This window comes from Lycorma delicatula, chromosome 1, assembly GCF_047948215.1.
Source record: "Lycorma delicatula isolate Av1 chromosome 1, ASM4794821v1, whole genome shotgun sequence".
In the NCBI taxonomy this organism is placed as follows: domain Eukaryota; kingdom Metazoa; phylum Arthropoda; class Insecta; order Hemiptera; family Fulgoridae; genus Lycorma; species Lycorma delicatula.
In genome coordinates, this window is record NC_134455.1 from 30,695,957 (window position 1) to 30,709,866 (window position 13,910).

At 29.6% G+C, this 13,910-nt stretch overlaps 1 protein-coding gene across 8 annotated transcripts in view; it reads right to left on the reverse strand.

Annotated features, from left to right (window-relative positions):
- Nucleotides 1-13,910, reverse strand: part of LOC142334408 (modifier of mdg4-like) — a 288,350-nt gene that overhangs the window by 79,888 nt on the left and 194,552 nt on the right. Inside the window, exon 5 of one of the 8 annotated variants that reach the window (XM_075382470.1) lies at nt 7,114-9,705. The exons of the other annotated variants lie outside the window; for them this stretch is intronic. Within the exon in view, the coding sequence (XP_075238585.1) occupies nt 9,662-9,705 (44 nt within the window). The 3' untranslated portion in view covers nt 7,114-9,661. Of the gene's footprint in view, nt 1-7,113; nt 9,706-13,910 lie in introns of those variants that run through there. 8 annotated transcript variants of the gene reach the window in all.

Here is a 13,910-nt window from a genome sequence, read left to right on the forward strand (position 1 = left end):
TATCTTATCTAATCCTATGTGTAAAAGACACAATTATGGTGGAGCAACCCATTTTTGGAACATGAGAAATTTACTGTCTTTACATTAAATTTCCATTTCAACTGGAATTTCCTAAAACAATACTGTAGATTGCTTAATTAACAGTTATTTTAATTTTATAAACATGGGTGGAAATACTCTTTTGGTGTTGTTTTGTAATCACTAAATGTTTTACTATTAAAGTGATTGCGATTGTTTAATAACTAATACAGTCATTTATTAATTTTATTTTTTAAATGGTTATAGAGTGGTTTCTATTTGTAATTTTTTAGCACATCTAATTTAAAATTTAGTTTCTACCTCTATTCGCGTAACAAATAATAAAATACTAGATAATACTGAAAAGGGTTGGAAAATGCAATAAATGAAATAATTTTTCATCTAACAATCATTTCTGTTTTGAACTATCTCATATTTATTTCACTTGTTTTTACATAGCTCTCACCTTTTTTTCCTCACTTTCTTTTTTAAAGTGAGAGATGTGTAAAATAAGGTACTTTTAGTCAATCAGTAATTTAACTGAATAAAACAAATCTACTTATTAGATGGCAGTATTGAGAATAACATATTACTTCCATACATCATTTATGGTGCACACAAATAAATGTTTATTTCTGAATAATAAATTGAACTTATCAAATTACTACACCTCAGCTTTCTATGAGTTCAGTTCTTCATAAATTTAACTTACACAGTTTCATGTGTATCTATACCAACTTATTGACACCTTATTCAAATTATGACATACACATTTAAACCAAAATTATTTTTATTAAGTGAAACATTTTTTATTTTAATTTTAATATAGTCGTTATTAATCACATTTCATTTTCTTCTGATACAGTTTAGATTTAGTGATTCTAACAATATCATATATATTGTAACAAGACCAGTATAGCGGGTCTGAGTAATGCATTCCTACCAATTATTATGAAAGTAGTAGGAAAATATAACAATTGGAGAATCCAGAAAGGGACTACAAGAAACCTTTTTTAGTAAAGGTAACAGGTCTGCTTAACAATTGTCTTTTGAAACACTGCTATTGACACACAATGAACAAATATTTGTATTGTGAGAAAAGCTACCAGACCTGGTTATGGAACTCATGGTAACAAAAGCCTTGGTCAATTATTCCAACGCTTTGAGTTGAGTCTGATCTGCCAGGTAAAGAGATAGAAGTATAAATACTCCTGGAAAGACCAGCTAAACAGGAGTTGTGCAAAGTCCAGTGAGATGTCACAATGTCAGTTTCGTGAGGAAAGGCTGTGAGATAGGAGTTGTGTGAGTTCGGTGGGCTGCTGAGCTTTCATCACTCAACACTGCATAAACTAACTGTGTTAGCGTTAATGAATACTGAGGATTATCTTAACTTACTAACCATCATAATGCATAAGTAAAAATTATTTTCAAAGGAATATATAACAAAAGTTAAACTATTTTTTGTTTTTCTTTCACTAAAACCTATTCTGTAACAGTGAAATTAGTACTATGATTTTGTGATGGGAATGATTAATTTAGTAAAAAATAATTTTAAAATTAACAAGATTCACATTTACAATTATAATTCTAATAATCAGAATTACAAATTTAGATTTACATTTAGAATTATATTAACAGATTATTTGCAATTTATTTGTACTGTTTTATTAAATTTAAAAACAAACCGTAAAAACAAACAGTAAAATTATTTTAATTTTACTTAATTTTTTTAATAAAAAAGGGAATTTCTAGTATCTTAATATTTTTTACCTTCAAAGTTTGAGTTCCAGTTGAACAAATGAAAGAAAAAACTCTTTGCGTGTTCCAAATTGATACTTATATTGCACAGAAAATTGCTTTTGTACAAAGCTGAAATCATACACTTTGTAAAGAACAAATTTTTTTTTTATGATTCAAATGTGTCTAATTAACAATATATTATGTGTTCAAGAATAAAAATGTGTTTAGTGTCTTTTATTACAGAAATTATGATTCCCATATGTTATTTTGTGTAGACTGCAATTTTCCAACCTCAAAGAAAAACTACAGACTCTTCCATACAATATCCAAATATAACAACCTAAATTTGTCCAATACATACAGCTTTTATCTATTTGAGATGGATACTACTCATATATTAAAATAACTAATTTGCAAGAGCAAATTATGAATTGTGCCAAACAGCGATTTACATAATAAAAGAAAGCTTAATATTTTCAGCAACATGGTGTCTACAATGCATTGTTAATACTTAAATACACAATAAACACAAAATAAAGGGGACAAAATTTCAGGCTCAGTATGATGTTGACTTAATGATAGAACAGTCAAATTGAGCCTCCATGAGGTGCACCTGGATATATCCAGAACAAATAGGAGAAATTTGTCCGGTGAACTGAACTAAACAAACTTCACAGCTTCATTTATCATTAAATCACATCTAGTTGTAACTTGGGACCTAGTCCCACCACAAATGACCCATTGACTGTCAACCATGAAATGTCTTTAAGAAATACTACACCGGATGAATCAAACAACAGCAGAGTTAAGAAAAAAAGGCAGCATTCGGATATGGTGGGATGCCACTTAGATGATGACATGCGATTGGACGCATTGGAATGCCCAAACACTATACATGTGAACAAGAAAATTACAAAATCCAAAATCAAACCAAAGCAAATCACCTAACTTCCATACAAAATGTGCTCATGCAGACTGGTAAACTAAAAATAATAACTGGCCTAATGAACCAACACAAAATTCTCATCATGGGTCTTCAGGAAATAAGAAACATCGACCAGGACACCATGGAATCTCAAGGATATAGACTCTACAAAATTATGCCTGGAAAAAGAATGATGAAAAATGTCTCACAGTTTGGAAGAGACTTTTTAGTCAGAATCAAAATAATAAACTCCATACAAGAATTCAAGTCACAATCCTCAAGAATCTCAACACTTACCCTAAAAGCATCTAATAAAATCTACACTTAATAAATGCCCATGCACCCATTAATAATAAAAATAACTCCCCAAAAGACTTAAAGAAACAGAAAAGTTCTGGGATACTCACTAGACTATAAATAACGTCCCCAAAAACCATGTTAAATAATTAATCAGAGTATTCCATGCTCAACTAGGCAGAGAAAGAAGATACTGTGACATCATCAGAAAATGGCCTGCCCAAAAGAAAACAAACAAAAATGGAGAGAGATTCATCTCTGCAGAAACCACAACCTAATCTCAAAATCCACATATTTCAAGAGGAAATCTCAAAACCTGGAAGCACACAAACTACACTATAGGAGAATGGCAACTAACTAGACCATGTCTTCATGGACAAACACCACCACAAGATCTAAAAAATAAAAGTCCTCCAGGAAGTAGACACAGGCTCAGATCACTATGTAGTCAAAATTAATATTAACTTTTCTCCTCAAAGAAAGCAACAAAACCAAGCTCCTAAAACTAAAAGAAAAATGGATCCTACCCAACTATCAAGAATGAAAATTAAAAAAAAGTGACTGAAAAAATAACAATCACGAATAAATTCAAAGATCTAGTCAATTATCTTAAATCACAGAAGAATTAGCCCCAATAAAATCCTGTAAAAAGCATCAATGGTGGAAAAGCGAATGTGATGAGACTGTGGAAAAATGACATCCAACATGGCTGTTTCACCAATCCCAAAAATCTAAAACATTATTCCAAAATCTAGTAAAACAAACAAAAGAAACCACCTGAATCCTATGGAGAATAAAAAGACAACACCATAAAGACACACTTAAGTCAACAGAAGAAAAATTCACTAAAACACTGTCGAGATACTACAAATCCTTCAAAAATCAGTTCCAAAATTATGAACTCCCAATCCTACTAATAAAGAATGAAGACATTAAACTGGCCCATAACAATAAAAACAACACAGAAATCCTAGCTAAACATTTAACATACTCCTAAATTGCGAAGAACCGATAAAAATCCTAAACTTCAACATAAACACGTCAATAACAACACCACTACAAAACGTCAACCCTCCCACAATAAAAGAAGTCTACCAAGCACAGGGTGAGTTGAAGAATTTCAAAGTAGCAGAAGATCACACTTTTGTAGAGATCTGGAAACATGCAAGAAGATTAGCAAAAATTGCCCTTCATCAACAGCTTGTCAACATCTGGCTTAACAAGAAGACTAGACAACAGCCCTCATCCATATAGTACACAAAAAGGGAATAAAACAGACCCTAAATATTACAGAGAATCTCATTCCTAGGCACAACATAATGTTTTTTCTTTCCAAGAATCATCCTCAAAAGGATCAGTCCACAACTCGAAAAAGAACTAGGAGAATACCAGGGAGGTTTCAGACCCTGAAGGAGCTGTCCAAACCAATCATGAGTCTCAAACTAATAATGGATTACAACAGGGAAAGATACAGAGACATGGTGATAAAATTTGTAGACTTCAAGAAAGAAGGCATTCACAGAGAATCCCTACTAAAAATTCTAACACACCTCAGACTACATATCAAATTAATAACCATGATAAAACTGACCCTCAAACATTACGTCCAAAGAAAAATTCAGGGGCGAGCTCTTGGAACCTTTTGAGATTAAAACAGGACTGCGCCAAGGCAATGGGCTCTCACCACTATTATTCAACTGCACTCTAGAAATGGTGTAAAAATAGGCCGAAAAATCAAAACAAACTGTCTTCGTTTCGCTGACGACTTGTCACTGATAGCAAACAACATCAACAAAGCTAAATCACAGATATTAGAACTTCAAAACTGCAAATAAAACTGGCCTCAAAAAGACAGAAATTATGCCCCAACAATCAAAACGATTAAAAGAAGTAAACATAAATGGTAATAAAATCAAAATATTATTGGTAGTAAAACCAATTTAAATACCTCAAAGAAATAGTAAAAAACAACTTAAACGAAGAAAACCTTGATCCAAATAAGAAGAAACAAACTAGCTAAAGCTCAAAAATTAACCTGGTACACTTGATGCAAGATTCAAGACTTCTGAAACAGCTAGTACAATACAATCTCAACTCTAAAAACACCAAGACAGGATGCAGATGGATCAGAGAAATAAGAGAGGATCTGAAGGAATTGGCCTTACACCAGTAGACACCACAGATAAGATAAAATTAAACACAAAAATCAAGAAAAAAACACTTGCTTCACACTCACACGAAAAAACTCACAACACAACATTTTTAACACTAGAAAGGGCACAAAGGTCAAAACATACGAAAAAATACTGGGAGGACCACAAGGCCAAACAGTCCCATTGAAGAGACATATTACTATTAAAAACAAGATTACTTTTAATACAACTCATAGAGCTAAGCATTAGTATCTAACAGTCAACAGTCAAGTGCACTACTCAACCAAATCACAAGAAACCCATTTACAAGTTTGAAAATGGGTCAGAAATTGGAATAGCTAAAAATGTAGCGAGCAGTATCTATAGGTGTCTTCTGGTAGCAGCACAATTCGGTTTGACAATATTCAGGCAGTAGTTGCTCAGTAAATTACTGAAAGTGCAGCAGAGTTAAAAAAGGATGACCATGCTTGAGAAGTTACAGCAGTGTACTATTATACTTTCTACAGGCAAAAGTATTTCCTTCAAAAGATATAAATATGGAAATGCTTTCTGTTTTTAATGAGAGGTATTAGTCATATAAGCAATAAACAACTGCGTATATACTATCCAAGATTTCAAAAGTTGCTGATGGTCAACCTGGTCACATTTAGACTCAGACAAAACCAACAGTGGCAATAGCAGTTTTATGGTGAAAAAAAAAAAACAAGTAAAGATAGGCAGCATAGCAACTTCAGCAGTATTTCTCATAATTTAATCTATGGTGTAATTTAATGGTGTATGATCATTAGAACCTCTGAAACGTGCTGATGGAGGATGGCGACAACTGAGGAACTCATGAGTGAATTAAATGATCCTACACTTGCAGTTATCTTTTTTAGTATGCTGATAAAGGAGGAGATTCTTCACAGGATTATAGCAGGAAATGAATTATGGATATATCATCTAATAAAGGCACAATTCTATGTGAAACAGCCTTTTTCACCATTATGCAAAATTTCAGATTTCACCCTCAGCTGACAAAGAAAGTAAGCTTACTAAAAAAAAAAATTACCAATAGTAATTTTATGGGTAACATTCAAATACGCTTGATAGTAGTAGGCTTTACAAGGAGTGCTGTTACCCATTTCTAGAAGGAAGGTGATGTGACTACTAAATGGTACTATTTAAATCAATTTTAAGAAATACCCATGTCTACAGACAAAAAGTAGTATTTGCTTCAAAAGAACAATTTCAGACTTCATACAGCCTAAAATTAACACAGGAGAAAGAACTGATGAACTGAGTTGGTACCTTCTTTAACATATACCTTTAAGCCCTGGCTTGGTACATAACTGCTTTCATCTAATTGTTCATCAACTCGTCTGGATGGAAAATATTTTAAGAATGAAAATTTTGAATATGAAATTTATCATATACAGATTATCATATAATCAAAAAATAAATGTTAACTCCCTATACTTAAATGAAGTCTGCATTTGAATGAAAGGCCAAATTGATGAATCATATTAAACGATCTGATCTATTAGATCAACCAAGTAAATATCCCTTTAAACAGATTAACAGAATGTTTGCTTATTTGCTAATTTTGATAGTAATCAATAATACTTCCTATTAAAATAATAAAAAAAAAAGGTGACTTTCAATTGTAAAAAATGTCAATATAACTTGGTAGAGAAATCTGACATAGCATCATGTATTTGTCACTTGAAGGTCACAGACAAGAAAACTTCAACTTGTTATTTCATAAAAATGTTCAAGATGACAATTTTTTAAATGCCTATCTAGGAATGGCAAAATAATAATAACTAGTAAAAAATGTTTTTGTTCAAGTAATTTCTAACACATATCAATTTTTCCTTCATTTTCAAGTTCAATCGATAAAACTAACCAATTTTAATTATTCAACAAAACTTTAACTGTAGGATATTCAATAGGAAGGAGTAGAATTAAAAAAAAAAAAAACTATTAATAATAAATATTTACTTGGTCAATTAAGACAAAAAATTACAATGCATTTAAATGATAAAATAAAATTACTTAATAAAAAATACAAATATAATAATACTATGATATGCAATAATAATATGAGTAAAAAAAAATGTAACATGAAACAGACTAGAATGTAAAAGCAAAAGATTATATAAGTTTCTGTTGATTAAAAAAATAATAAAAAGCAAACTAAATAATAAATACATATAACACAAAAGTTATGCAATTACATAGCTACTTAGTCTTATCATTAGTCTTCGATACATCACCTACACCATATTATAACAGTCCAAAATGGAATAGCTTTATAAGTTAGAAAATTAAATTAAAAACTACACTAAATATATATATTAATTTAAAAATGCAAAGAAAATATTATGTTTGCACAACTGACAAAATATATTTATTTCAGAAAAAAAATTAATTATCTTTCAGCCTACAAATTATAAATTAAAAAATTACTTTAAATGTAAATAACATTTAAACATTACTTCATTTCAAAAATAAAAATAGTGATGTTCTTTAACTAACTTTCAAAAGTAGAATTCAGTGAAATTAAATACACTGTGGTAATATACAAAGACTAACACTGTAACATTAAAGAACAATACAAACTATGTAACATGATCTTACTTGGTCACAATTTGCACAAATATATTTGATTTACAATTTCTAAAAAGCAAAGTACCACATAAATCTGAAAACAGGTAAATTTACAACATTTGGGTGGTCAAGTTTCTTTATAAATAAAACATTATGAAGTGCATTACATAAACAGATCAACTGTAGTTAGTGGATAAAAATTAAGATACCTGAATGTAAACACATAGATAACCTTTTTCTATTCTACCACAAAATAGATCCAATTAAAGTTTCTAGAAAGAAGACAGAACTACTAAATGTGATTAAAAAGTTTTTTAAAAATAATCATCAATTCTAGTGACAACTAAAAATTTAAGGAATATTTAAAAATAAAAGTGTCATAGTTTCTATTCAGTGTGAGCAACATAAAGCCAAACCCATAATGAAAATGCTACCCAACACTATTTATGACTCTCACACAACTAGCACGACTAGTGGATGTATATGTTACTACTGATTGTTGCTGTCATTTGTCAGGTGGTTACTTGTGAGTGCAGTTGTATTTGTGTAAAATGCCTTATTCAATCCAGGAGAGGACAGCTATAGTGGAAGCCTATATTTGTTCTGCATCGTTTGAATTGAAGAATCACTTCAAGTATTTGTAGAAAAATTTCTGAATGAATGTATCCCAGCGAAGAGTAGCACACATGATTTAGTTAAAAAAAAAATGGCATACAACAGGTTCAATTATGAAACATGCAACCTTCCGTTAGGACTCCACAGGCCATTGTCGATAGTGAAAGAAATATTACTGCTGGTCCAAAAAAATCACTACAAAAGTTATCCCAACAATCTGGTGTTAATTACCCATCCTGTCGTAAAATTCTACACGAATTAAAATTGAAACCACACCGCATTACAACTGCGCAACAACTGAAGGAGACAGAAAACCAAAACAACTTGATTACTGCAACTGGCTTCTCGAAACATTGTCAGTGAACTGATATCGTACTTCATGTCAGACAAGGTATGGTTTCATTTATCTGGTCATGTTAATTCACAGATCACCAAGTATTGGATGGCGAGGAATCCTCACAAGATATTCAAGTGTGCACTTCAAGATGAGAAAATTGGTGTTTGGTAATTTCAGTAATTAAATAGTGCTGCTTCCAGTAATTGTATAGTGGGACCAATATTTTTTGACCAGACAGTGAATACACAAGTTTACCTCACAATGTTCGAAGAATTCTACGCACAATTAACTGATAAAGAAAAAGAATACAGCAGCTTCTTCCAACAAGACGGGGTAATGTGTTACACATCAAATGTTTCACTGAATCACATTCATGCAGCTTTCACAAATGAGTGAGCTGTCAGCAGAGGATGGTGGCATCCACATTCCCCAGACTTGACTACTTACAATTTTTTCTTTGGAGCTACTTAAAGGAGAGAGTTTATTATGTATCTAATCCCCACAATATTGATAACCTGAAGGTGAACATTCAGTGAGAAATCAATGTGATTGACAACAATGTTTTGTGTCAAGACGACTCTCAATATGATCATTCGAGCACAGAAGTGCATCAATGTCCAGGGTGGTCATTTTGATCATCTTTTGTAACAATACGGAAGTAAATGCAACATTTAAATTACTTTTTATGTTTTTTTCCATTTAATTTATTCATATCACTCATAAAATTCCATTCCAACATAACCTACCAATTCTGCAGCAGTTACGTTATGGGTTTGGTTTTATGTTGCTCACCCTGTATTATATGATCATGAAAATTTAGATTAAGTCATTTATAGAATAAAGGTAATGAATTCTTGAAATAAAAACAATTAAACAACCTGACCTGGAATTAATTTCTGAAGAACACAGGCAAGTTTTACAAAACTTCTTCAAAGTAGTGTGGTGGAAAATACTCTTCAGACATCAAAATAAATAGCTGCAAAACTACAGCCACAGAAGAAAACAGACAATACTGTTACATCTGGACACTGGAAACGATAAGGAAAAAAAATGCAAAGTGAGGTTAAGGATTATTAAAAAAATGTTCAAGAAAAGAACTGATAAGCAATATTTACTACACAGACATCACATTACTAAAAGACATAGAAAAATTATATGAAGAATGTTACGCAGTCAACAACAACAACAACATGGAATTCAGGTGAAGCAGATGCAAAGGTATCTTCTTTGCCCTAAAGAAGGCATACGTCAGCAGGGCAAGGAACAAGAAAAACCAGGATAAAGTAGGAATACAAATCCCAATTGAGAGAGTATGAATAGTACATGAGATGCATGTAAAATAAACATGATTAACAACAAGAGTACATCAACATAGCTCTCTTACATTCCAATTCTTTGTTGTTGTACTACATCTTGTTTTAAAATGAAAGTCAACATCATACAAAATAGTACATTTGCACCACACTATTTATAAATATGACAATTTGATCAGACAATAATAGAGGTACAAGGAGAATGAGGCTAGACTTTCAGTTTAAAAGAATTTAATGTAACATTAACACATACCACGAATAGAGATACTCAAAAAAGTAAACAATGAATATGTGAGAAATTCTAAAAATATGATTGAATAGTTTCAAATAATGAAAGAACTTCATTTTGAAAGTTAAGTAAAAAGATGTGAAACTTCTTCAATCAATAAGTATATTCTAATCAATGAGTATATGTCCCATAAAAACGACAGTAATTTGGGATTTGCAGGGGAAAAAACAGGAATAACTCATTTATTTTAGAAATATCACACTCAAAAGGTCTTCAGTTGGAAGAAATAACTACAAGGAGGTAAGTCCCCAACTTGCCAACTAAGAAGGAGTTAAATAAAACACAAGATATTCTCAGCTACACTACAGTGACTGTTTAAGTACATTTATTGCTATAGGAATCTGTTGAGATCAACAAAATTATTTAATTACTTTTAAAGTTATATGTAGTTAAAAATTTAACACAAGTTATATATAAAATTAATAAATTTTATTATTTAGAAGATACAAAATTTTAAACATAATTTGTTATTTATAATTCATTATAATGAAAAATCAAAACTTATTAGCAAAAATGCTAACGCACAGAAATATCAATTCTGTAAACTAAAAAACATTGAACTTAAAAATTAACTGAAAATCTAAAATAAGACAAATCCCTGAACAAAAATGTATAATATAGAGATCATAAATAACTAAAATTTACATAAATAATATAAATAACCAACAACTGTAACATACCAGAAAAAAAAATGTAATTAGTTTAATTAGTTTGTGGTAGATGATACAATTTTAAGCATATGTTATAACTTAAAATACTAAACTTCCTAAATTCAGACTTCAATTAAAAATGTTAAGTAACATTGGTATAGAGAAAATTATGAAGAAGCTATAAAGTTGTAATTTATAATTAAATTATTACACAACAAAAGAGAATTTACCAAAGAAAGGAGATATATCACTTCCCTAAGGAAGTGGATATTTAAAAGGAATTTTACTAAAAAAGGAACTGTCTTAGTACAATAGTAATTATTGTATGAACAAATTTGAAGGAAAAAATACCATTACTGATTCATTTTCAAAGAATGAACAGATTAGAAAAAAAACAAAGGAATGAGACTAGGTTTTAATCTATAACCACATTTATTAAGATAATATGGTAAGTCAGTCTCTAAGAAAAACAAAATATGGATACTAATTTTAGTATAATTTACAGTTTGGAATCAGATATTTTATCTGACAATTTTGAGTATCTGCTTTCCACAATCTAGCTTTAAAAATATGGTACAAGTAAGATGTAGATAATATCTGCAGTTAGGTGGATATCCAGAGACAAGAATTACAATGTGTGCCATATATTTGCATGGAGTATGTTGTATTCTGTCATATGTACATATATGTATTATATGGCAGTTTCATTCAATTTTAATTTTTAGAGCACATAAGTTGTAAGTATTGCATACAAACTGTCACATACGTAATTATGAATTAAATGGATACTTATAATTTTTAACCATCTCTATGGAAACATTTTGTGTTGGATGTAAACTGCAACCAAGAGCTCAATCCATACTCTTCTGGTGTACAATATTTTTTGTACACGCACAACAAATAGTTGTTTTGAAATTTCTGCGGTTTTAAGAAATATAAGCTCAACTATAATACCGCAAATTTTATTAGCTAAACTTTGAAATACACAGAATGCTCTCTATGTTTCAAAACATATATGATCTATATGTTTCAAAAACAAAAATAAATCAGACAAACTTAGGAGAAAATAGTCAATTAAGAATTGAATGCTTCCATCTGAAAATAGAAGTACAAGGACTAAAATTAAGAAAATATGGATCGTAATTTTAGTGTATTTTAAAACTTCTGCAGGTAAACCTTCTAAGAGGCAAATATGGTAAATATTTATGAATATCCTTCCTTAGAATATGCAAATTAATTCAGTGCAATAAGTACTGCCGTACTGAGAAGTGTGCTTAACAAAAAAATTCTACAACAGCTATAACCTAAAATATCAGGATTATGAAATTACTTCCAACAAACTGTACTGAAATTCCATCACAGAATTTCTTTTTACAAACTAATATACTGATGGTTATCTCTAAAACCATTGAATGAAACGGTATACAGCTAAACATAAACATCAATTTTAAAAATACTGTTCAAACATTATTGAATCCCAAGTACACAAATTTATAAAGGATACATTCACTCACACTTCCAAGTGTGTGCAAACGTATACACACACTCCAAGAGAGAAGCATATGCAGATAGTTTCAATTACTTAGATACAAAATATCACTCAAAACAAACTGTATTAGTTATTTGTTCATCAAAAAGATTATACTTCGTGAAAAATAATTCCAAAACATTAATTATGCATAATATTATACATTAACAAACATAATTCCCTGAAATACAGCAAACCTAAATTAACTAATTCATTGACAGCCTCACAAACAGCACCTGTTCAGCATTCTCATTTTAATTATAATTAATCTGTAAAATGCATGTGTCTGTAGTAAAAAAATTGATTTCTTAAATTATTTCATTAGAAAAGAAATCTGAATAAAAATATATCTAAGACCCGCTTACATTTATTCTTACATCCCAAATAACTACATCTAAACTATTAAACATTTCTATAAATTTTATCTATAAATCACAAATAAATTTAAACACGTAATTTATATTTCTTTAATCACAGGCACAATTTTTATAATTAATTTAGACTACGTATACATAATCAAGCCTTTCCAGTTTGGGCTGTTTTAATTACATTAAAAGTAGTAAACTCATATATAATGATAATAATCATAATAAACTAAAAATATAAACTACAATCATTAACCTATTAAATAAACAACAATCACAGTTATTATTACCAATAAAACTTAAATATTAATTAATTACATATAAGCTTTAGTACTTTTATTACGTATATTGTTTAATATATATATATATATATATCACATTAAAACATAATATCATTATTCATCACAGTACATGTAACAAATATATGTTTGTAGTTTAGCAATGAGTATATGAATAGGATTATTATATTTACTTATTTTAATTACATTAATTAAGCATTCATATGCTGGGTTATACATTTCAGCTCTTAAAAGCGCAGCTATAAAGTAAAATCTCCAAAAATATAATTATAATTAATTTTACACATTAAATATATTTGGTTCTTAATGCATAATATATATATTTTATAATACATACAATCTCCATATATCAATTAAATTATTAAAATAATAAATCTTCAATTGAATATATTCTTAAATAATTATCACCCTATACCTGGTGTTATTAATTACTATATTTAAATTACTGTTAAAATAAATACTAATATAACCAGTAAAAGACGGGAATAGAATAAAATAAAGTATTTATATAGTACAGGATTCTTATTACAAACTAAAAGTAAGTAAAATCATCACCAGAAAATAACACATTACTGCCTCACCATCATAAAAATGAAATTTTATAACTGTAAATTCTATGATTTTTAAGAAATTATCAAAAGATGAAAATATATATCAAAAACAAGACATGAAAATATGATTTTTTCCACACAACTTAAGAACCCTATAAAGAACTGTACTATAAATATAAAAGAAGAGAAAGAGAAAACTATGAAGCTAGAAATTAAAATATTATGAATGAACTCTTAC